Below are 24549 nucleotides of genomic sequence, written 5' to 3' on the forward strand. Positions count from 1 at the left end.
CGATACCCTGCCCTCTGTCACTACACGCACTCCCCGCTCCAGCAGCTTCTGTGGCCGCGTGAGGGCCGCAGGGCAGGTACCCCGCATCTACGGGGTTTTGGTGGGAAAGAATCCTACGGCCCGGAGACTAATTTTGTCCATTGCGTATTCTGGAATCATCTTTCCAGCCACTTGAAAGCACAGTGTGGTACGAAGAGTCAGAGTCTGGCCTTCGTGTCGCACAACAGGTTTCGGGATCAGAAACAACCGATACCACTTCTAACTTAAACCACATGAAAGGCTTCTGGGGCCACAAAGTCGTTCCATTTGTATCCGGGCCGCCCTCCAATGTCGTTTCTGAGACGCCAGCCCAGCCCCCAAAATGCCGTGTGCTTGGCCGGGCCAGAACATGGTGGGCAGGGCCCAGACACTCAATGATTCCTCTAGAGCCCCTCATGCTGGGTGTCCCTCCCCTCCGTGACCCTCCCCCTCGGTGCCCCTTCTCAGGCTGCTGTCCCTGGGAAAATCTTTCGTCCTTCGATGGAACAAGCGCACCTGTGTGCAGGGACTGCTGTCCTCATCCCCGGAGTTCCCGGCACACAGAGAGGAGACACGGATTGGCTGTTTGCTGGACGAAGGGCCCTTGGTGCCTGCCTTCTCTCTCCCTGGAATCTTCCACACCACTGGGACCATATGTGGGACGTTACTGAGTAAATGCACGCGACGCCCAGCGCTGCTCCGAGTTGGCCTTGGTGCTGCAAGGGCGATGGGGCCATGGCCGACGTGGAGACCGTGGCAGGAGAAGATGCGCTGCCCCCCCAAGATCGTGGGGCCCTGAGGACTGACCGCGTGTGAGCAGAGGGAGCGCAGCAGAGACAGCCCGGAAGCCCCAGGCCCCGTGTGCTGGGCAGGAGGACCCCTGTCAGGTGCCCTGTGCTCTTCCAGATAAGGGACTCACTGGGTCGCTAGCTGCCTCAAATGAACTTCTCTTCAGAGACGATGTTACTGCTGCCTTTGATGTGAGCACGGCTGGGCCGGAGGATCGAACCCCAGCAGAGGGTCAGACCACTTGATCCTCTACAAACGCACCACGCCATAGGGGTGCACAATCACCCCATTTTACTGATGAGAACACAAGACACAGGGGCTCGGGCTTGTCCGCGGTCACACAACCAGAAGGGGCCGAGCCAGGGTCGGAGCAACGCGGCCACGCGGCTTCCAAGCACTTGCAAGCAGGCACACAGGCAGGGGGAGATGTCTGCGGGAAGGGCTCACTTCCTCCCGCTCACTCTGACCAGGAGCTTCTAGACTTCGCCTACGCCACCCGTTAAAAGAATGCCAGGTTTCGGGGCGCCTGGGTGGCTCAGTGGGTTAAGCCGCTGCCTTCGGCTCAGGCCATGATCTCAGGGTCCTGGGATCGAGTCCCGCATAGGGCTCTCTGCTGAGCCGGGAGTCTGCTTCCCTTCCTCTCTCTGCCTGCCTCTCTGCCTACTTGTGATCTCTCTGTCAAATAAATAAAATCTTTAAAAAAAAAAAAAAAGAATGCCAGGTTTCCTGACACTTGAAATCAGGTCCCTGAAATCCCAGAGGGCAGGACAGGCTGGGAGATACTAGAGTGACCACCTCTGTGCAATTACCTGGGAAGCTGCCAACGAAGAGTTCAAAATGAAATTAGCGTTTGGGGCAGGAAAAGCTGTGTCGTCTAAATGACGGAGACCAGTGCCGGCCTAGCGCTGACGGCGTCCCACGTCACCGAGGCACAGCTGAGCGTCAGAGATGCTGCCAAGCTACCAAGGCTCAGGAGAAGAGCGAACAGTGTGGGGTTCCGGCAGACGCGAGGCGAGACACAGCGGGCACGGAGAGGCAAGGAGGCTTCTCCTGCTGCGTACACTGGGCGCCAAGCGTCTGTTGTCACTGTCCTTGGCCCAGATGTCACTAGTCACCTGGGGGCAGTCTGTTCCATGGGTACCCCATGGCTGTCCTGCGTGCCTCTCCCCCTGCTCCTTGCCACAGCCCAGAAAGTCAGCATGCCCCCCACCCCCGGCAGATGCTGGGTGGCCTGCTGCAAAGCAAGCAGGGGAGGGGCTGGCGGTTCTCATTCCTGCCGTCGGCTTCTGTTTCCCCCACTGACAGGAGAGCGAAGAGCAGAGCGCAGAGCCGGACGCTCGCTCCTCCTCGTTATGGGAGGCGCTCTGCTGGATCCATTTCAAGGTGACGACGACCTCCAGCAGACATTGACCATGTGCAAATACCTTCCACAGTTACTGGAAATAATTACCACGGACCTTTCAGATGATTTAAAGGCCATATAGTTGGGTGTGACGGTGACATTAAGTTCTAAAGCTCCTCCCGGACACTTGTCTGTCTTCAAGCTTCTAGAACACTGGCTACTTCACTTTGGGGGTAAAATCTCCTTCAGTTACAGACACCTAATACTCCAACACGTTTTTCCACCTCTCTACCAACAACATGCTTCTTGAGCATGGCCCTGGGACGACACGGGGTACAGACACAAACAAGCTGCTGGTCACACACCCAGCCGTCCGGAGAACGGAACCGCCGTCTCGTCACTCACACAGCAAACAGGAAGACACTGCACTCCGTGCGGGGGGCACCGCCGCTCCCAGGATGGTCACGTCCCTGCCCCTGCAGCACCTACATTTCAGAGACCAACTCATCGGACAAGAGTGGTGGGAGGACGCCTCTCTGAGGAGGCACTGCCAAGCTGAGACCCACGGGAGAGAAAGAAACCGGTCCCCTAGTCACCTAGTGAGCTGGGGCAGACGGCTGTGGGCTGCGCATAAGCCCGTGGCACCAAGAAACGTCGAGGGCCCCTCGGTGGCTGGAGCGAGACGTGCGGGGCAGAGGACGCGGCACCTGCTGGGCAGTCACAAGACGGTAAGCTGTCTCTGTTTTACTCCAGTGCAGTTAGAAGCCGTAGCAGGAGCGACGCAGAAAACTCAAGACACTCTCCTGGGCGGCTGTGCGGACAGTGGTGTGGAGAGAGGCAAGCGTGGGAAGGGGTGGGGCGGTCCATGAGGAGTCCCCAGGGGCCAGAGGGAGGTTGTGGACCAGGACGGACCTGGGCTCAAATCCCAACGCTGCCATCTCCAAAGATGTGGGACTTTGGGCAGTTTACATTAGCTTGTCAGGGTGAAGCTGCTCCGGTCATCTGCGGGGACAGCAGGAGGGGTACGTCTTGCCTCGCACCTGGCGCCCAGCACCGCTCAGGGACAGCACAGGGCCCCGGGCGGGCGGTGGAAGCCCCGGCTCCTATCCGGCCTGGGGCTTCATGACCCCCGTCTCAACTTCTTCTCCCATTCAGTGAGGGGACAAAGGCATTCCCCAGTGTGTCAGAGGCCAATCCAGGACTCAGACGAAGCTCTTGGCTCCTGGAGTGAGAAAGTGCAGGTTCTAAATGCCGTGCCTGCTCTCACCAGCAGAGCGCAGAGCCGTGGCCAGTTACAAACCCTTTCTGCCTCCACTTCCTCTTCTGTAAAATGGGGGTCCTGACAGGCTCTGTCTCACAGAATGTTCATGGGGTTTAGACACACGGGCCGGCCGCCGCTGCCTCTGCAGCAGGAAGTCCCCCTGCGGTCAACAGAGCTGGGCCACAGAGAGAGCTAGACTCGCCGGGGTCAGGAAAAACCTGTCACTCAGCTGTCAGAACCAATTAGTTCTCTGGCTGCTACCCACGTGACCTGCTCAATGCATCCCCGAAATCAATGTCCCCGCCAGAATCTGATGGCACATGCGGGTCTCGTTAAACCCAGCAGCATTCCTGGGTTTCTTCCTTCTCCCTCTGTCACTTTTCAACGAGGGGACAGAGCAAAGGCAATCACCACGGAGGGAGGAAGGAGCGGAAACGGTGTGTCTGTGCACACGCACCTGTGTGCTCCAGAAGCATCGAGTCAGGGATGGGGATGGCCTGATGCCACAGTGCTGCTGACCTTCGTGGAACATTCGTGGAAAGCAGCACGGAATTCCAGCTGAGTATCACAGTCCCAATGCTACATGACAGCAGGCGCTGAGACAATGAAAGGGGGTCTTGCTTGAACTGGGATCATGGAAGACTTCTCTCCGATACACAGAATTTATTTCAAACTGGACGAACCGGGAGGGGTTGGCCAGTGTACACAGGGGAGCAGCCCAGGTCGAGCAGCAGCAGGTGCAGGCCTGGGAAAGGGAAGAGCCGCGGGTACCACGGAAGAGGGAGGCCAGTGCGCCAGGAGGGAAATCACGAAGGGCTGATGGGCGGGGTGAGGCCAGGAGACAGGAGGTCAGGAAGAGGCACCCCCTCCCCACCCCGGCTCAAGCCAGCCCTTACTACAGAGCCCTCTCTTTGCCAGGAACATCTGAGCACCTGTCCTCAAGGTACCCCCCACGAGACCGCAGGCCTCACGAGAGCAGAGAGGGGGGTCTCCTCCTTGGCCAGCGCTGTATCCCCAGCAGCGAGAACAGTGTCCACTGCATACCCAAGCAGACAGCAGGAAACAGTGCAGAATCCATAGACGGAAGAGATGACAGACACCAGGGACCTGAATCCAGCAATGCAGAAAAAGGATTGTGTAGGAAAGGCTGTTTAACATTCGAAATTGGCTCTCCCGGCTGTCAAGACGGTCATGTACTACGATGAAGACGGTATCGGGTAGGAACCATGGAAGGCCAACCTTCTGAACACAAACAGAAACAGAATCCTACATATGGACAGTGACGTGTCCCGCAGAGCCAGGGGTGAAAGGAAGGTCTTCTCATGGTGGGGCAACTACAGAACCACAGGAGGACAATGAAAGACTGCACCCGACTGCACGCCTGGTAAGAATGAGCGTTGGGGGGGCGCCTGGGTGGCTCAGTGGTTTAAGCCGCTGCCTTCGGCTCAGGTCATGATCTCAGGGTCCTGGGATCGAGTCCCGCATCGGGCTCTCTGCTCGGCAGGGAGCCTGCTTCCCTCTCACTCTCTCTGGCTGCCTCTCTGCCTACTTGTGATCTCTCTCTGTCAAATAAATAAATAAACTCTTTAAAAAAAAAAAAAAAGAATGAGCGTTGGGTAGACCTCGGAGCCGCCAGCAAGGCCGACGACAGAGCCGCCAGCAGAAACACAGAAAGAAGCTCTGCCAGCCTCAGGGTCTCAGTGAGACACAAACCCACTAACCGCAGAGGGAAGAGAAAACTCGCCCAAGCACCCCAGGAGTCCGATCAGAGTCCGTTCTGGAAAGTGGTGCTGGGTGAGAAGGGGCCCAAAGGAGCCCTCCAGGGGACGGGACCGGTCTTCTTCTGGGTGACGGCTGTGGGGTGCGTGTGTACGTGGGGACACCCACACGTGGTGCATGGTACACTGACCTCTCAGCAAGAAAGATGCGTAAGAAAAATAAAAAGCAAGAGAATAAAACAAGCCACGGATCGGAGAGACGCTTTCAATTCACGTAAACGAACGAAGGAACACAGGAACTGTTTCTATGAATCAACTGAAGAAAAAGGAAGACGATGTAAACAGAGACAAAAAAGATATCTGGCGGCATCTTCGTGACACGGAAAGTCCCAATGGTCGGTAAGTGTCAAAACGTGCTTATGGGGCGCCTGGGTGGCTCAGTGGGTTAAGCCGCTGCCTTCGGCTCAGGTCATGATCTCAGGGTCCTGGGATCGAGTCCCGCATCAGGCCCTCTGCTCAGCAGCGAGCCTGCTTCCCTCTCTCTCTCTCTGCCTGCCTCTCTATTTGTGATCTCTGTCTGTCAAATAAATAAATAAATAAAATCTTAAAAAAAAAAAAAAAAAAGGTGCTTATGACTGATGACCGCTCCTCCCACAGCATCCCGGAAGCACGCTGCACGCATCGGAACGGCAAACCTCTTACAGTCCCGATCAAGCACCAGGGAGCGCGCAGGATGGAGAATGAACTGGTACGGCCGATTCTGAAGAGTGTGGTGTCACGGAGGAGCACACTGAAGGTAAACAAGCTGCAAGATGGAAATTCCAGAAATGTTCGCGGCGCCGTTCACGATCGACAGGAGCAGCCCCCAAGTTAAACTACCTAAAGGCCCAGCAACAGCTCAGAGAGAAAGCTGCTGCCGGGAGAGGACACCGTGAGCCGTCGGCAGTGATCTGGAAGGTGAGTCTGATGGCAGGTGACAAAACCACGCAGGCCAGGACTCCTCAGAAGCCAATCCGGAGACGGCCAACCGCAGCCCCCTGCGCAGGGAGGCCAGCCCACCGGGTAAGGGCGGACGCGGCGGTGGGCTCCGCACAGCTGGGCCACGACTCTGTCCACACCTGGGAGCTGGTTCCGTACACGCCTGCTTCAGTCTTTGACAAGCCTCTGTACTCTTCCCACTTCTCGGTAAGCACCTGTGTCAAGGCAGAACGGTCTCCAACACTTAGCATGACCGCTGAACCGGGACTGGCCTGTACAAAGAAACACTGCCCCGACACCCCACCTTCCGAATCCCGTGGTTCTACCGTCTCAGCGACAGAACGGCGGCGCGCGGGCATCAGTGCTCCGGCAGCCCGGTGGGAGGAGGCTGGGCACCTTCGCCACTGTTTCCTTCTCGAAAACCTGTTAGGATCTCCTAGTGCTCCTAATTACACACAGAAGAAACGCCTGAATAAGAGGGGGCTGGCTTCCAGAAGTGCTTTAGAAGAGAAAGACAGAAGTCTTTTTGATTCTGACAAAATCTGATTTCTCTCAAAAAAACAACCCCAAACGGGGAAAATGTGTTGACTTTTTCTGGGCTTTTCCTATCCTCACCCAGAAAGTGTGGATCTTTATCCACATCTGACAAAGTCATCATTCTGTGAGCTTCTGTAAGAACGAGAAATTCGGCCGCGCACCAAACACGAAGACAAGCTTCTCTTGTAAAAGTGAGGCTCGTCGCGGTCATGTGAAAAGTCTCCAGTGCAGGGCTGGGTCCCTGCTGCCCAACTGCAGGCCATCTCCTATTTTTGCTCTGGCCTGGCTTCCGTCCACCCATGAGGCTTTTTCACAGCACGGGGCCTGTTTTCAGTTGTACTCAGTTAACCCTGAAGAAAAGGTCTGTCCACTCCTCAAACAGCCTCTCCTGGCAGCTCGCAGAAACCAACGGCCATTGTTGGGCTGGGAGCTGGCAGGTTTCTCGGGGTGGCCGGGGCTCACAACCCACAACGCAACACTTGCCGCCCCGGGGCCAAGAGCACTTCGCCTCTGCCTCGGAGAGGATGTGCAGCAGACCAGAGGCTGCTTAAGATTGGGAAAGGGGATATCCGCAAGCTGGCGTCCTTTTTCCATCTTCCAGATCTGTGCCGGTGTCCCAGCGAAGGGGTGAATGTCGGCCCACCAAACCACGGGGCTAAGAAAGCCCGAGCGAACGGAGGCCTCCCTCTCCCTGTCGCCAGCACGCCTCGCCCGTGAGGCAGTCGACTCCGCGCAGGAAGCAGGCCCTGCATGTCCTCCAAGTGGTCTGCAGGAGGACACACAGAGCTCGGGCCGCGGGGTCCCTGGTGCGGCTCTCCTCCGTCCCACCGGCCACTCCTGCGGGGAAAGTGCACTTCCCATGGGCCTCCAAGCGGGGGCTCAGCACACAGCTTCCTTCACGGAGTGGACAAGGACTTAGGGCCGGCTGCTCCCTGAGCTCGTTCCTTCAGAGACTCAAAACACTCACTCAGTCGGGTTTGTTTGGTTTTCGTTTTTTTTTTTTTAAAATCAGATGGTTCTAGAAAAATAAGTGGCACCGAGAACACAACACTTCCTGCTAAGACTGAGGATGTCAGAAGAAAAGAGCCAGAGTTACTATTTAACGGTGCTGGGCTGGCTGCGGCACACCGATGTTTCGTCTGTCACTGCTAAATCTGGCCGAGGTCATTTTAGGCAAAAATACTGACATTAGTCAGGGTTACCTGGAACACGTTTCTCTCTGCCAAACTTTGGCAACCCAATCTCTCAAGTGTTTCAGAGAACAGACAGTCCGTGTAGCAATGGTATTTAAATCCAACGACTTAAAAATCATTTGTTAACATCCTAAACACACCCAAGTGTCACTGCTCTTGTTAATAAAGAAAGGGAACGCAGAAAGAAAAACGGGTGAACAATGAACTTTGTAAGAAAATACAGTAAGCTAAATACTACTACTACTACCACTTCTTCTTAGGCACCGATCATGCATCAGGAACTGCCCAAGACCCTTTATGGGCTGGAGGTCAGCAGGTTCTCAAGTCATTAGCTCTTTTGAAGGCAGACCTTCATCCTGAGGGACCACTGTGCCTAACAACTGCCCCAGGGCTCTCTCACACGCGATCTGCCGGCGATGCCTCTTGGTAATGCCACCTGGGGAGAGGCAGTTTATTACGAAGCACAAAAAAGAAGAGATTTCTTCGCGGGGTGCCTCGCTGACTCAGGAAAGCATGAGACTTACTCCTGGGTGACAGGTTTGAGTGTTACACTGGGCACAGAGATGACATTCAATCAATCAATGGCTCTCCGGGTGACTGGTAAACTTTGCAGCGTACGCTTTCGGAAGGAGTGCAAACTCTCCGTGCAGACGCGTTCTCTGGAACGCGAGTGCAGCCCCACAAGAGGATGCGCTTGAAGGAACCTGTCGCACATGTGAAGTTTAGGCCGATGTTTCAGACATTTTTTTATGGTCTAATCTATGCGGCAGATATAAACGTCCTGGAATGCAGAGAATTACAAAGCTCTACGACATCCTGTAGAGACAGACACGGGGGACATGTGTGGGACGACCAAGGTGCAGACAGACTGTCAGAGGGCGCGATTCTGAGAAACAAGTCTCTGGTCCATCCAGACAACGGGATACTATTCAGCACTAAAAAAGCAATGAGCCGTTAAACCTGAGAAGTCTCAAGGATGCTTGAGCAGCAAGTGAAAGAAGCCGATCTGAGAGGCCACGTACTACATCATTCCGACTTTCCCAGGCCATTCTGAAAGAGCTCCAGATAAGAAAACAGATGGGTGTTGGCGGGGAGGGACAAATGGGTGGAGAGCAGACGGTTCTGCGGGCAGTGAGGACACTCCGCATTACAACGGCGGACACATGTCATTACACATTTGTCCAGGCTCAGAACGCAGGACCCCAGGAGCGAGTCCTCATGTAAACGATGGCCTGCGGGTGACAGTGATGTGTCCGCAGACAGTTTCCAACTGCAGCAAGTGTCCCACCCTGCCGGGGAGCGCTGATCACAAATGAGGCTATGCCTATGTGGGGATGGGAACAGAGGAAATCTCTGTATCGTCCTCTCAGTGTTGTTGCGAACCTAAAAGTGCTCTAAGAAAATGTTATCTTCCCCCCAAAACAAAACAAAACAAAAAACCAGGAAAAAAAATGACATGGAAAATTATTTCGTGTTGTTTCAAAATTAAAAATACCTTTGTGGGCTAACACACAACCACACAGAAGACTAGCATGGAGGAACTATTTACGTGAGAATGTCTAATACGCGTTCCCAGGGACCTCCTTTCCCCAAAGGATGCTCATCGGACGGCACTATTAGATCAATCAGCCACAAGGTGCAGGATCCCTCAGATTAAGCATTAAGGGCAATAAATATCTACATAAAGTTTTGTTTCTGTTTTCAAAAGAATTTTATGTGGTGTTATTTAAAACATTAATAGTAACTACTGAGAAAATTAAGAAAACACTGGGTCATCGCAAGGCCAGGTGGCCGATGTGACAGTCTAGGGAAGCAGCTTCCAAGGCAAATGCTTCGGGTGTGGCAGTGGCGGCCCTGCCCGGATCCCTGCCCAGGGTGAGAGCGTGCAAGGGGCAGGAGGCTGCTTGTAGGGAACACAGTCTACACTGGGCACCTCACCACAGGGCACGATGGACTCCCACTTCCGAACTTCAGTGAGGATAAACCTCAAGCCACCTTGCTCTTAGTTCAAGTCAAGGACGTACAGCAGAGTCTGACGCATCCTGGCCTCCGCGACGGGAAAGAACGCGGCCAACCAGGCTTAAAGCAAGACAAAACACAAGGACAGGCAGTTGGAACCACCGTGCCGCTCCTCGGCCCGCTGGACGCAGATGCGTGTGTCGATGACACTTGTCACCTCCAGCCTCTGATTTTCGAGCTGGAAGGAAACCAGAGGCACATCACTAGAAGTAACAAGATCTGAAGGAGTGCAACTTCAAGTGTTTGCGTCTCCTTTAGAACAGTCCATTTGCCAAAACACCTGAATGAGGCAACTGGCCCACTCTTGTGAAAGCCTCATTCATAACCACGCAGGGACTCCTCCAGCCATCAGCTCCAGGCCCTGGGGAATCGGTTGCTAGGATACCATAGAAGCTACACAAACAGGACTTCTTCCCTCTTTCACTCTGAATGGTTCCATTTAGATGCATCCGTGTGTGTGTGTGTGTGTGTGTGTTGGGGGAGCACTGGAGGCAGCGTGTTACACTCTCAGACGCCGGGGAGCGGCACCAGCGCCTTGTCCAGTCCTCAGCCCCGGGCCTGGCTCACGCCCAGGGCCCCCGGGAGGCCTCCGCTAACCTGCGTGCCCGTGTATGTGCACTTGTTTGCTTTGCTTGGGAAGAAATACTCGGTTCGACATCTTCAAACGCACGAGGTGAGCGGTAAGAGCATCGATGAGAGGCTTTAAAAAAACCAAATTAGATCACTGGGAAGCCAAACCAAAAGTTTAGCTTTTGAAACTAAAGCAGCATGCAGAGTTTTTCTAGCGTTTAATTGTCAGCTCGACCACGGAACAGAGTGTCACCGACTGTCAGCTGTTTAATGCGGGGGACTCAGAAATAAAGAGAACTCGGGGCAGAAGCAAGACGACACCGATCCCACCAGGAGAAGCTTTTCTAGAGGGGAAGAGTTAACACGATTTTTTCACCCCTTCTGCGACTGATGAGTACTTGGGATGTTTCCACCTTGGGGCCCTTACAAATCACGCCACGTGGGCGTTCTTGCCCGTCCTCTGAGAGACACGCTGGGAGTGGGAAGCTGGCTCATAGGGCAGGTGTGTGGATCTGGTGTGGGCAGACTCCGCGAGGAAGTTTTCCAAAGGGATTATTCCAGTTTCCGTCCTCATCAGCTTGCTCCATATCCTCGCCATCATTCGCTACCGGTGGCCCTTCTTATCAGCCATTCTGGTGGGTTTCTCATCATGGGTCCAATGTCCATGTCCCTGACAACTGGGGAAGCCGGCCTCTTTCCGCATTTACTGGTCATTTGGATTTTGTCTTTTCCGAAATGCCATGAGTCTTCTGTCTACTTTTAAAACCTGAATTACCTTTTGTAGAAGCCCTTTTACATACTAAAACATAAGTCCTCTGGGAGACACCTGCAAAGTAAATCTCTTTGCAAAGTCTTTCTCTTACAGCACGCAGTTCTGGATTACAATTTCTGTGTCTTAAGAAATCTTTGCCTGCCCCCGTCTAATAACCATGCTCTCCTACGATACCCTGTGGGAACTCCTGTTCTACCTTTCACACGGAGGCCTGTGGTTCTTTTTGAGTTAACGTGTGTGAGGAATGTGAGGTGGGTAGCTGGTTATTTCTTCCCCATTATGGAAACAGAATTGGTCCAGTCGCATTTATGGAAAGGACCATCCTTTTCTTGATGCTGTAGTGGGGCCTCTGTTGTGTATGTGGGAATCAGTTTCTGGATTCCCTACCCTATTCTGTGATAGGACTTTTATTATCATGATGATTTGAGTCCTACCACTGATTCACAGCACAATCGTAGATGAAAACTCACCTTTCTCATAGGAATTAACAGCTTTAATAGGGTGTTTGTATGAGAACATCTATTTGTTGAAAAACCATGTGATGGGCACTTTACAAACATGATGACCCTGGGGGGTCAGGCCCATTTTAGGGGAGAACCTGGGTGTGTCTCCCGGCCCCTGGGGCCTCTGCGCCTGTCATCACGCCACACTTCCTTAACACAGGGTCACTGGGGAAAATACCGTCGTTTATCATTCCTGTAAACCGCTACATTTCTGTACGCAAGTAAAACTGACAAATGAGATGTCTCCATGCTAAAAATTAAAAAAAAAACTAAAAATTAAAAAAAAATTTAAAAAGGAAGAGAGAAAGGCAGGGAAGAGAGAGAGAAAAGAACAGGAAAAAAAAAACAACCCTGTTTGGACTCTCATTCCGTGCCTGCCCCGCCCCCTCCAATCAAAACAAAACAAAACAAAAAACCCACATCAAGGACAACTGATGAAAACACAGATCAAAAAAGAATGAGAGAAAAACATTTCAAATAAAGCTCGGTGGTTTCTATTTGGAAGCAACAACACAAAATCCCACTCGCCACAGTGAACTGACAAATACGAAATGGCTCTGCGGCAGCGGAGCGGGGGTTTTCCGACAGCATCTCCTACCGTGTCATTACTGTGGGTGACCCACAAGTGAGCGGGCAAGTGGACAGCTGGGCTGGGGCTGGGCCTGTGCCCCTGGAGCAGCAGCAGCGAGCGGAGGGCAGTCCTTCCCTGCTAACCACCCCTTTGACGTGTTGTCTCCCTGAACCTGGAAATCCCCACTAGCCTCCAGACCTACCTCCAAGAAATGGAGCCGCACTCCGAGGTTCCTAGCCAGCGGGGGGTGGGTGGTTTGCTCTGATAGGACAGCCAGCCTGGGGTTCCTAAACCGCAAGGGTGGCCAAGAAAGTGGAGGTCTCACAGGGTCCCAACTGCAGATTTCCTCTGGGGAAGGAGCCTGGACCCCACAGGTATCACATGCCCTCATCCCCAGCCCACAGAGGATGGTTTCGTACATGGGCATGACCAGCTGACCCAGAGTGATCAGAGCGTGGGGGGTTTTGGTCAACTGATTGCTCGCGTCAGCAGGATTCCTGGTCTAAGCATACTCCACAAGATCTATCGGTTTCTGACACAAAATACTGAAATCAAAGCTCAAGAAAAACTTGGCTGGTGTTAATCAGAAGATCGGGCGCAACCAAACACATCTGAAATAACATCACTGCCGAACGGAGCTCATTAATTCACCAAAGAACTGCAGAATCCATGGGAGAGATTTCTCTTGTGCTTCCAACCACCCCTGCTCCCGCCAATGAACCACACGTACACCCTCGCTGGCTGCTATCTGTTTGCTGTTTCGCTCATTCAACTAAGTATTTATTAGAAGTTTACTATGTGCCAGACAGCGGCATGTTATACTGAGGCAAGAAACAGAAAAATGGTCCCTGCCCTCACAGAACCTGGCCCAGGGTAACGGAGATGTAATGCATGACGAGTATTTATTGACGGACTGTGATAAGCTGACAGAGCAGGTTTTAGGAGGGGTGACCTGACCTCACTGAGCTCCAGGAACGCTTTGCTGAGGAAGGGACCGAAGGAGGCGCAAGGAGGACCGGACCAGGGGACGGGAGCTCAGGGAAGAGGTCAGTGCGGGTGACTGCCCGAGGTGACCATCAGGCACATCTGAGAAACGAAAAGGGAAGTGTGGGTCGGAGTGCTGCAAAAGGGAAGAAGAGTTCTGGATAACAATGTGAGGCAGGCAGGGGCAGGGTCCTACGGGACCTTCCAGGATGTGCTAGAGACTCTGGTTTACTCTAAGTACAATGGGTAGTGCTGGAGATTCTGTAAATCGGGCACGTTTGCGAGAGATGGTGTCAGGGCAGGGAGAGTCAAGACACAGGGAGGAAGGATCTTGTTTTGGTTTAAAAGATGACACTGAATGAATGGGGAACCCTCATCTCCTGAACACCCCAAGGGAAGGAGGGGAATAGGAGTTGAGAAGCCATCACTGACCCAGGCCAGGGTGACGAGAGTGTGCACACCTTAGAGGCAGGGGAATAAAAAGAGATAGCATCACAAGTGGCTCCCAGATTTCTGACGTGAGCAACTGGATGGATGGAGGTATTTCCCCAATCACCGAGAAAGAGAGGGGATGGTTTTATGGGGATATTAATAGTTCAGCTTTGAACATGCTAGTTTTGGAGTATTGGTAAGACATACAAGCCAATGTTACACAGGGTGTTAGAAATTTGTCAGACACTCAGAAGACAGCTTTGTCTAGAGACTGAGTTTGGGAACCACAGGAGAAGAGATCTTTAAAGCCGTGAGATACCCAGGATACAACTCCATGTCACCACCTCCATGGTAACCAGACTGGTCCAAGTCACTGTCACCTCTTGCCTGGACAACTGCATTAGCCTCCCCACAGAATTCCCTGTCATTCTGGGGGCCCAGAGAGTGTGTGGCACATAAAAGGTATTCAGTAAACATGGAGTGAATTTAAGGAATAAATGGGTAGGATTCCTTAGGGAGAAGATGCAGAGTGAGGCAAGCACTTCTGAGCTCTGCCAATGTCCAGGACTGCTCCAACATTTATGAGTTGTGCAAAAGAGGAGGCAACAAAGGACTCAGAGAAGGATCCAGAAAGACATAAAGAAAACCTATAGAAGGGACTATCATGAAAGCCAAGAAAAAAGCAGTATGTCAAGGAGGAAGTGATTAATTCTTTTGAACTGAGTGTTAACATGACGAGAACAAAGTACCACTGATTCTGGCAGCAGGTGAAGACTGGCGACAGTAAGCAAATGATGAAGCCCAAAACACCCTTCTGAAGACCCACTGGAGTTTTTAAAGACACAAACCCTAAAGCACCAAAAAAATTTCAGATGCTGAAAGGCAGACAGAAAAGAAGTAACGGACAAGGCCATGGCTTATGGCTGTGTAACTCAGCAAAACCCAAGAAAGTTGCTTCTAAGCTGGCAATGAGAGAAACACACACTCTGCCCTGCAGAATCCCCCAAAGCTCAGATGCTGGTGCCCACATGTACCTCTTTAATGGAAGGTAAAGGTGAAAATGAAAACAGAAGGCCTGTTTGCAAAGTTAAAACACAGGTATACCTATAGGTCTCCTTTCTCTATCCCAATAGAAGACTGGAAGATTCATTAATCAATGACAAGGATAAAACAGAGATACTCTGGAGGATACCAGATACCGCACTGAAAATAATAGAATGAAGTCAAAATATACACGTTAAAATGGAGAGATCCTGAAGCTCTCCCAACAAAATGGTGGTATCAGGCATACATTTTCAAACAAACTCAAGTACTTCCTCACCAGTGGCCCCATTTTAAAGGAAATTTCTAAAGATTTCAGGCGGAAGGAAGATGATCCCACTTGGACAAACAGAGATACAAGGAGTTAAGGGCAGGGAAAGCAGTAAATATGTGGGCAGATCTAAATGAACACAGATATTGTGGGGTTTGAAAACAGAATTAAAGTATGTAACAACAGCAGCACGTAAGTTGGGGACCACTAAATGGTCCTGGGAAGGGGGTAAAGGTTTGAGAAATAGCAGACAAACATTTTCTTAGTTAATGATGCATATTGTAATTTTCCCAGGTATTAACAAAACAGAAAAAATAAAGAACATTTAAACTAGAAAAAGAGAAAAACTGAATTATACAAAATAATCTAAAAGAAAGCAGGAAAGAGAGAAAAAGAAAAAATAGGAAAGACAGAAAGGCTTTAAGAGAAATAGATTGATTATATTAAATATAAATGGGCTAAACACAACAGCTGAAAGGCAGAGATTGTCAAACTAGATTAAAGAAAAAACCCAACTACATGCTGTTTACAAGAAACAACTCTGATGCAGAGAAGTTGAAAATAAAAGGGTTGAAAATGTTATACCCCGTAAATATCAACCAAAAGCCAGTTAGAGGAGCTATATTAATATCAGGTAACAAGTATTTTTAAAGATAAAGAGGTTCAATTCATGATGACAAGAACATATCTCAAAGCCTGCCATACACCTTTATCTAATAACATTGCCTCAAAACATACAAAGGGAAAATTTATTCAACTAAGAGGGGAACAAATCTATAACCACAGACTGATATTTTAAAACTCTCTGTAACTGATAAACCAAAATGGACAAAAATATCAGTAAAAATACAAAAATTTCACAAACTTGACCTAATGTATGTGGATAAAATGCTGCTCCCCTCTACTGGAGAAATGTGCTTTTCAAGGACACATAGAACGGTTGCCAAAAAAAGGACTAAATACTGGGTCATAAGGCAAGTCTCAATAAATTTCACAGGACAGAAAAGCATATGTTCTTTGATCATAACACATTTATGCTAGAAATCAATCTCCAAAAGAGAATTAGAAAAGTTCTATTTGTACAGATTTTAAGAAATCTATTTCTACACAATCCAGGGGTCTAAGAAGAAACCATAATGGAAATTAGAAAACACTTTAAATGTATGGTAACAAAAATAACACACATCTAAATCTATGCGATGGAGCTATAAAATACATAGAAAAGGATAAAAGCTTAAAATTAAAAATCCTCATAAATGGACAGATATACCATATTCATGGACTGGAAGACAGTATTGTTTAGATGTCAATTCTCACCAAATTGATTTTAGTCAATGCAGTTTCAAAGAGTAACTCAATATGTGTGGATTTAAATCATTTCTGTTGGTTAAACTGGATTTTGTTGATTTCATGTGTGTATGTACATGTATGTGCACGTAAACACATAAGCACGAATGTGTGGAATTTGACAAGCTGATTCTAAAACTTTTATGTGAAAAAACAAATGATCAAAAATAGCCATAACACTCCTCAAAAAGAAGAGACATGTTGGAAAGACTGACCTGACTAATACTGAGCCAGGTTAGAGAGTGACAGCACTTAAAGAATATAATATTTGTGTAAGGATAGACAAAGAGATCAACGGAAAAGAAAACAGACTCCAAATACAGACCCACATGTATTTGGACACTTAGGATAAAGACGGCACTATAGCTAACAATGCATGTTCTTTTCAACAACTGAGCTGGGACGATTGTGTGTCCATACAGAAAAATATAGAAACAGACCCCTAATAAACACCATACTCAAAAACAACTCAAAGTGAATTACAGACCTAAATATAGAAAGTAAAACTATCAAGCATTCAGAGGATAATACAGATTATCATCACGACCTCATGGCTAGAAAATATTTCTTTAACAAGACACATACCCAAAGAACTAACCCTAAAGAAACCGTGAAATATTTGACTAAAAGTTAAGAACTTCTATTAATTAAAATAAACTACAAAGAGAATGGCAAGATAAGTCACAGAATGGGAGAAACAAAACATAAGCAAACATGTAGTTGACTAAGACCTTCTATTTAGTACAAAGATACAAATAAATCACAGAGAGAAAACCCAATGAAAACACATGGGCAAGAGGTTTGATCAAGCACAGTTTATGTACACGTGTGTGCGTGTGCACGCACACACACACACACAAAGTCCCAATGGCAGATAAACACACTAGAAGACGCTCAGCCTTGTTAGTCATGCAGCAGTAGAACACAGATCTTAGCCTTTCCTGTGGCGACACGAGGGAGGAGAGCACAGGTGCACACTAGAGTAAATTTCATTTACTCTATTTCATCTACTTCATTTACTAGAGTAAATGTCATGTTATGTTATGATAGATTTATTGGACTCTGATACACACGTCAAGAAACAGCAAGCAGCAAAGCATATTACTGAGACGTACAGAAGCAACTGCTAGAAAAGCAAGCTAAGAGTGAACTCACAGTGTGGAGAGTGGAGGCAGAGACCTCATTCCCTCATTCAATACATTTTGGCATTTAAAACACATGTCTTATTTTGATGAAAAGAAAATATAAGAACTGAAACAAACTAAGAATGGGTGGGGTAGAGTGAAGGGGAGGGAAGGAGGCCAAGTCAGGGTAGTTAGAGAATTCTCTGTTAAATCTGCTTGTGAGCGAGAGCAGAGGAACAGCATGGAGGGCGGCCTGGTGCGGTTTCACTCCGTAATCTGTATCATGTCCCTTTCACGCCAGCTACCAGGAAGACCAGGTTCCAATTTACGGCTCACATCTAAAGACTGACTCCTTGGGCTCTAGTGCTTCTTCATCTCTGACCGTTCCAACCACCAATTTCCCTCTGCTCTGGTATTCCAGGATGCTATCTCTTATTGTGCATACTTTATAGGCCTTTCTAACGTGGTAGGCTTTAATAAAACTCCAAAGAATCAACGGATATGCATCATACTAAACTATGTCATACTTTAACTTTTCTTGACAATTTAAAGAATATTCTGGGGTCTTGAAATTCTTCATTAATTATCACTGTAAAAGCTAGTTATCTATACAGCTTATCCATATACATGCGGAGTGACTTCTCTGCTACACGAACAGTTACTGTGGTTTCCCTGGACATGTTCTGTCCCCTCCCTGGGACTCATGAGGCAGGACAGGGGAGCAGCTAAGAACCAGGCACACACCAAGCTTACGTTCTGGGTCAGATCTGTAGGACAAGCCACTGAGACTCCCTCAGTGGACATCTACAAGACGGGGGTGACGACGATGACAGGACCTGCTTCGTGAAGTTGGGGGATTAAATGAGGTGACGTGCAGGAACCCAGTACGGGTTCAGGGAATGTTTCTGGAAAGGAGGGAATGTACCTGGCAAGGAGGCCAAAGAGACTCTGCCAGCAGGAGCCACAGGCGGCCACAACGTGCTGTGCGCAACGGCCTGTCAGAGCCAAAGACCGGTGATCAAAACCTTCGTTCCCTGGAGGTCAATTCGGGGAACATGGAACTGGGGGTGAATTTCTTTTTTCACATAATTCATCCTTTCCTGAGGAAGCGCACCCACTACGAATGCGCTCGAGCCTTCTTGTACTGCTTTCCTGTGAGCCAAAGCTTTTTTTCTTTTCCCTTCCTTGTTTAGGGAGCTGTGACCAATTTCAAAGCCCTGTGAGGCACAGAGCCTGCCGTGCCTGACTGTAACACGATGCCGGGAGCCAACTCAGCTTCACCTCGGGGAAGCGTCTTCTGGGGCTGTTCGTCTTTTCCTGACTGGGCTTATAAACTGTTGTGCTCTTCAGATCCAGAGACTTTCTTCTATCGCTCATCAGACAAATGACGGTACCTTTAGCACAGTAATGAGCATGTCTCCATCTACGCACTTTAAATACGTGATTTTCATCAGCTCCTTTTCTCTTCTTGACAGAAACCACAGTGGGGGGTGTTCGCTAAGTGCCCCCCTCCCCCGGCTTCTCAGTTCTAGGCTGGGCTGCTCTCCACGTTCTATCACCCTCCTCCCCAAATACGTGCAACTGACACAGGGGCACGCAGAGGCCAGGGCAAGGGACTGGACTGAGTCCGGCAGTCACCAGGGAGGTGTGGAACTTACCAGAATACCTCTCAAACCTGAACAGGCTGAAGGCTGAGGTCCTCATCACTGTTCTGTGATCAGTTTCCTACAGTGCCACTGGGTGACGGGGCTTGGAATAAGCAGGCTCCCTGTACACCCTCCAACAAGGGGGTCACCCAGGCAGCAGCAAGAACCGGAGTGCCCATCTTCAGTACCAGAGGGTCACAGGGAAGAACCTGTCCAAAATGGGTACTTTGTGCCACTGAAATGTTTCTCCCCATTCCTGGGGCCTCCAAGTGCCCCACATGTCTTTCTGTCACTAGACCATCGTGAAGATGGTTTGTCCCAAAAGACTGGATACTCAGACTGCCTAGAGCACAACAAAAACAAAAACATAAAAAAAAAAAAAAAAAAAAACCCCAAATTCTTCACATTCACAAATACGCACAGTTTGGAAAGGTGAAATCGACGTGCTGCTGCACACAGGGGGACCGTGGACAAGCGCTCCCCACCCCTCCCCGATTTTAAAACACTTGTGAGGAGAAGACTGGTTTAGAATGTGCCCCCGACCTTGACTACTCCTGCTCATGACCCCGCATAGACAGCAGGACTGATATTCCAGCACGCAAACTTTGAGAAAGTGGCTTAGTTCTGAGGCACAAGCACACGAGAAGGCCAGCGGCCGCACACCCAATGAGCCCAGCACACTGACTGGGGACGATGTTCACGCCTCCCGTGCAAGGATACAGGGGTTACTGTCGTCGATGCTGCAGCTGTCCAGGATCAAGGGGATGCCGTCCAGCTCATTGACCTGCAGAGAAAGGAAAAGGCAAATTTATACACGGACAAAACTTTGGGTCATGTTGGAGAGGACAGAGCACTGGTTCCTCCTTTGTGTTTCCTTACTCACTGCCACGATGTAACAGCATCCTGTTCTATTTCAAGCCTGCGCCATCAGAAATAGCAGAGTTCTAAACGTGACCTTGACAGTGAGGCAGGCAGACACAGGAGGTGTAGACCTTAGTGCCCAGCCTGCCCTGAAGGATTCAGATATGATGATGAGATGTCAGTTAACAGGTGACCCTCCTCCCCTCGCCTGCTACAGCCCAGTCTCCTGTATCTCCCACCACCCCAACCTCTAATGACGCAGCCCAACACCCCCCGTCACTGCCTCTTGGCCTAGCCATGAGCTCACCGTCTTCCTGCTCCCGCTAAGTTACATGCTGGTGTACAGGCATGATTTCTACTTTACACAGGCTGCATACTCATCGTATCATTCTTGCTTTTATGACATGTTAGTGTTATTTTAGGTTTTAGGTGTTATTTGGTAGGATTTGGTAGGTTATTTTTTGGGAATGAAAATGCTCAAAAATTTTTCCATGTAAATTAAGGGTAATTGCTTCTTTGCTTTCTGCCCTCTTGGTTTATGAGGCTTCAGAGGAACGCTCTACTTGTGTTTATCGGGGGAAACCTGTATCTGAAACACCTCCACCAACTCAGAAATATTTAAAAACACATAAACAAAAAGGGATACACTATTTTTCTTCTTAACCTTCCTCAAAAATGTTGGAGCAACTGGACAGCCATATAAGGATGAATAGAGTATATCTTTTCCCAATACTGTTCACCAGGATAGACCGCAATGGATTGGAGTTTATCATAGTTCAGTAGTACTAGTAAGTGGACTGTTTTTCTATGTTAAGAATAGGAAAAGCAGGGGTGCCTGCGTGGCTCAGTCATTAAGCATCTGCCTTCAGCTCAGGTCACGATCCCAGCATCCTGGGATCAAGCCCCACATCGGGCTGCCTGCTCGGTGGGAAGCCTGCTTCTCCCTCTCCCACTCCCCCTGCTTGTGTTCCCTCTCTTGCTGTGTCTCCTTCTGTCAAATACATAAATAAAATCTTAAAAAAAAAAAAAAAGAGTAGGAACTACTCTTTGATTAGTTTGATTCAAACTATGAATCACAATCCCGTAGCAACAGGGACAAGGTTTTAAAGGTTGGAATACATTTTTAAAAAGGCAAATAAAAACTGGGAAAATTACTTATAAGCAAGCACAGACAAAGGGTTAATATGCTAATATATAAAGAACTTGTGGGGACGCCTGGGTGGCTCAGTGGGTTATGCCTCTACCTTTGGCTCGGATCATGATCTTGGGGTCCTGGGATCGAGCCCTGCATCAGGCTCTCTGCTTAGCAGGGAGCCTGCTTCCCTCTCTCTCTCTGCCTGCCTCTCTGCCTACCTGTGATCTCTGTCTGTCAAATAAATAAATAAAATCTTTTAAAAAAATAGTAAAAATGGAGAAAAGACCAGCAGTCCAGTAGAAAACAATGGATCGAATACATGAACAGAAATGGTACAGAAACGAAATGCAGATGGACCATGGACACTGGAGTAAGTTCCACTTTGCAAACTGTGAGCAGCTGAGGCACCGCCTCTCACCCAACAGTGTGCCAAAGGAGCAGGGGACAGGGAGACAGGTGTCCTCGCACACTGCCGGAGCGCATGCTAAAAATGACACAGCACCCATGGAGGGGCACGGAGGGGCTGCGAGGGATCAAGCAGACTCGGGGCTACTGCTCTCTGACCCAGTCATCGCCCCCCCCCCCCCCGGGACGACACCTCAAACAGCACGGTCCCACGAAGTTAGGTTTGCACACGTGACTCACTGCGGCACACTGTCTACGTTTGTAAGTTCGAGATCCGATTCACACACGGTAACGCTCACCCTTTTAAAGTGCACAAGTCAGTAGATTTTTGATTATTCCCACAGCTGTGCGACCAGCACTGCTCCCTATTTAGGACACTTTAGTTATCCCCAGAAACTCCACACCCATCAGTCATTCCTCCCTTCTTCCTCCGTCCGCGCCTTGGCAATCACTGATCTTTCTGTCTCTGGATTTGCCTCTTGCGGATATTTTGTATAAATGGGGCCATTCGGTATGGGGCCTCTTCTTTCAGTTGGCATAATGCTTTCGGGGCCTTCCACGCCAAAGCACATACCAGTGCCTCGTTCCTTTTCACAGCTGAATAATATTCCACCGTCTGGACAGACCACGTTTTCATCTGCTGACAGACATTTGAGTTGTTTCAACTTTAGGCTGCTGTGATCACCATGTACCTGTTTCTGAGTGGATGATTTATATTTAATTCTCCCCACTGTGTATCTGGAGGGAAAACGGCTTGGTCTTGGTAACTCTCGAACATTCCGAGGAACCGCCAGAGTGTTTCTCAAAGTGCTGTACCGTTCTCTAGTCCAGCTGCAACGCACGAGGGTTCCAACTGCCGCACACCCTTCTCGGTACTTGTTAACCATCCTGGTGGGTGTGACGGCTGTGTCGTCGGGGTTGGATCTGTGCTGCTCTGACAACTAATCAGGTTGTATATAATGCAGTGTATAACAACAAAGACCCCAGAAACGACTCAAATGTCAGATACGCTATGGCACAGATGCGAAAGGCTTGTACACAGCTGGGAACGCAGGTGGAGAAGACCTAACACACTACTGGGCAGGGATCGCCAGGACGCAAGGTAAGTGAAGAAAGCAAAGTGCGGTGTGGGCTTGTCTGTGGACCTTTTGTGTCATGAATCAGGAGAAATACACAAATTTTCTTATATTTCCCAAAAGACACCCTGAAGGGTGAAGTAAAAAGCTGTAATGGTTATCCATAGGGGATGAGGAGAGAACGAGGCACAAGAAACAGGAACAGAGACAAGGCCTCTGTTAATGTACCTGCTTATGGAATTCTGACTTTGGAATCCTGAATGTATTTTATATAATTTTATATAATTAAATTTATAATGGATATTAACAAGACTTCTTGTGATTATGTCAAAATATACACAAATACTGAGTCAGTATGTTGTATACCTGAATGTCGTATGTTATGTATCAATTATGCCTTAATAAAAAAGTTAAATTTACAAAGTTATTTTAATCTGATGACACGTCAAACAAAGAAAAACTATTTCACAGAACTGAAACAGTCCCTGGTGAGATGTGTATCCTCAACTCAGAAAGAAACACATAGAAACCTTCAGACGGCATTCAGCTTCACTTATTCTGAACCGTTATTAATATATTTAGCTTAAAGCAAAGGATAATTAATGTTTTTAGGAACAAAGATTTTCAGCATAAAAAAACTATCAAATCCAGAAGCTAATTTTATACTTATAACTTAGAAAGATCAGTAAGATTTCCTGATCTATTTTTCAATTTCTAAGAAATATTTATTCCCTAGCTGTCTACTGTGATGGCCCAGAAGAGAAGACAAGGATCACTGAGCATTCCCAGGGCTGGATGAACTTCGGACCTTCCTCGACTCACCACGGGGTTATGTCCGGAAGAATCCATCATTACTACCCCTAAGCTACTGAGCGTTGCAGCGGAGCCCTGCTGACCTTAAGCGTGCTCAGAACGCTCATGTTATCAGCCTACAGCGGGACAAAATCATCTGCCACAAAGCCAATCTGATTAAATAGAGTGTGAAACAGCTCACGTACAGCGAGTGAGAAACAGAAAAGGTGAAGAGCATGGCCCGGCTGTCGGCGTATCAGCTCCTGCTGACCCGTGTGATGGTGTGGCTGACGGGAAGCGGTGGCCACTGGCCCGAGTCACCAGAGAGAGCACCGCGCGGATCGCTAGCCAGAGGAAAGATCCACTCTCAATGTTCCAAGGGCGGTCTCTATTGAGCACGTTATCACTCACACACCATCATTGGGGTGGAAATTCCAAAGTCGAGCCACTGTGAGCTGGGGACCATCTATAAATACGTGTCCTGGCGGAAGAAGGCAGCCCTCCTGCCGCAGGGTCACTGATACCGACCGTCCTCAGTTTCACAAAGCAGAGAGGAAGAGAAGAAATCTAATTTCTACCCTTTTTTCTAGGCACTGGAGATAGGGTGAGAAATGAACTTAACAGATATCAAGCAGGCCCGAAGGAATGACAAACACTTTCATCATGTTTCCCGTCATTCTGATGAAGCCCGGGTACACATTATTGGCTCTACTTTACTGAATAAGGAAGCAGGGCTCCTGAGTTAAGCACCCTCCTCCCCAGGATCACTTCACTAACGAGTGCTACTCAAAGTGGCCCAGAGACCACCGCAAGTCTGTGAAAATAACCAGGAGAGGAAAAAGCCAGGAACCGAGCTAACGATTTAACAGGGTTGTCCTGCTACGCTGTTACATACCCTGAATCTTAAAGTAATAACATCTAGGTCTGAATCTTCCAGGTCTTTTTAAAATTTTTATTTCTCTAGTAATTCATTTGTATTATATTTTATAAGTATCGTGGTCCAGGATGGTCTGGGAGAAAAGAGAGGCCATTCTTCAGCACAGGTAGTGTGAGAAGCATTGGCTCGGAAGGTCAGGGCCCTACAGAGGGCCGCACCTGGAAGGGGTCACATGCTTGAAAAGCACAGAAGGAAATGTTTTGGCCAAACCGGTAATGCCCCAGTGA

General features: G+C 49.2%; 1 protein-coding gene across 1 annotated transcript in view; it reads right to left on the minus strand.

Annotated features, from left to right (window-relative positions):
- Positions 1-24549, minus strand: part of ATXN10 (ataxin 10) — a 160705-nt gene that overhangs the window by 9097 nt on the left and 127059 nt on the right. The window contains exon 10 of the mRNA XM_046012551.1: positions 19837-19900. Coding sequence (XP_045868507.1) covers positions 19837-19900 — 64 coding nt within the window. The remainder of the gene's footprint in view (positions 1-19836; positions 19901-24549) is intronic.

Source organism: Meles meles, chromosome 7 (assembly GCF_922984935.1).
Source record: "Meles meles chromosome 7, mMelMel3.1 paternal haplotype, whole genome shotgun sequence".
NCBI lineage: Eukaryota > Metazoa > Chordata > Mammalia > Carnivora > Mustelidae > Meles > Meles meles.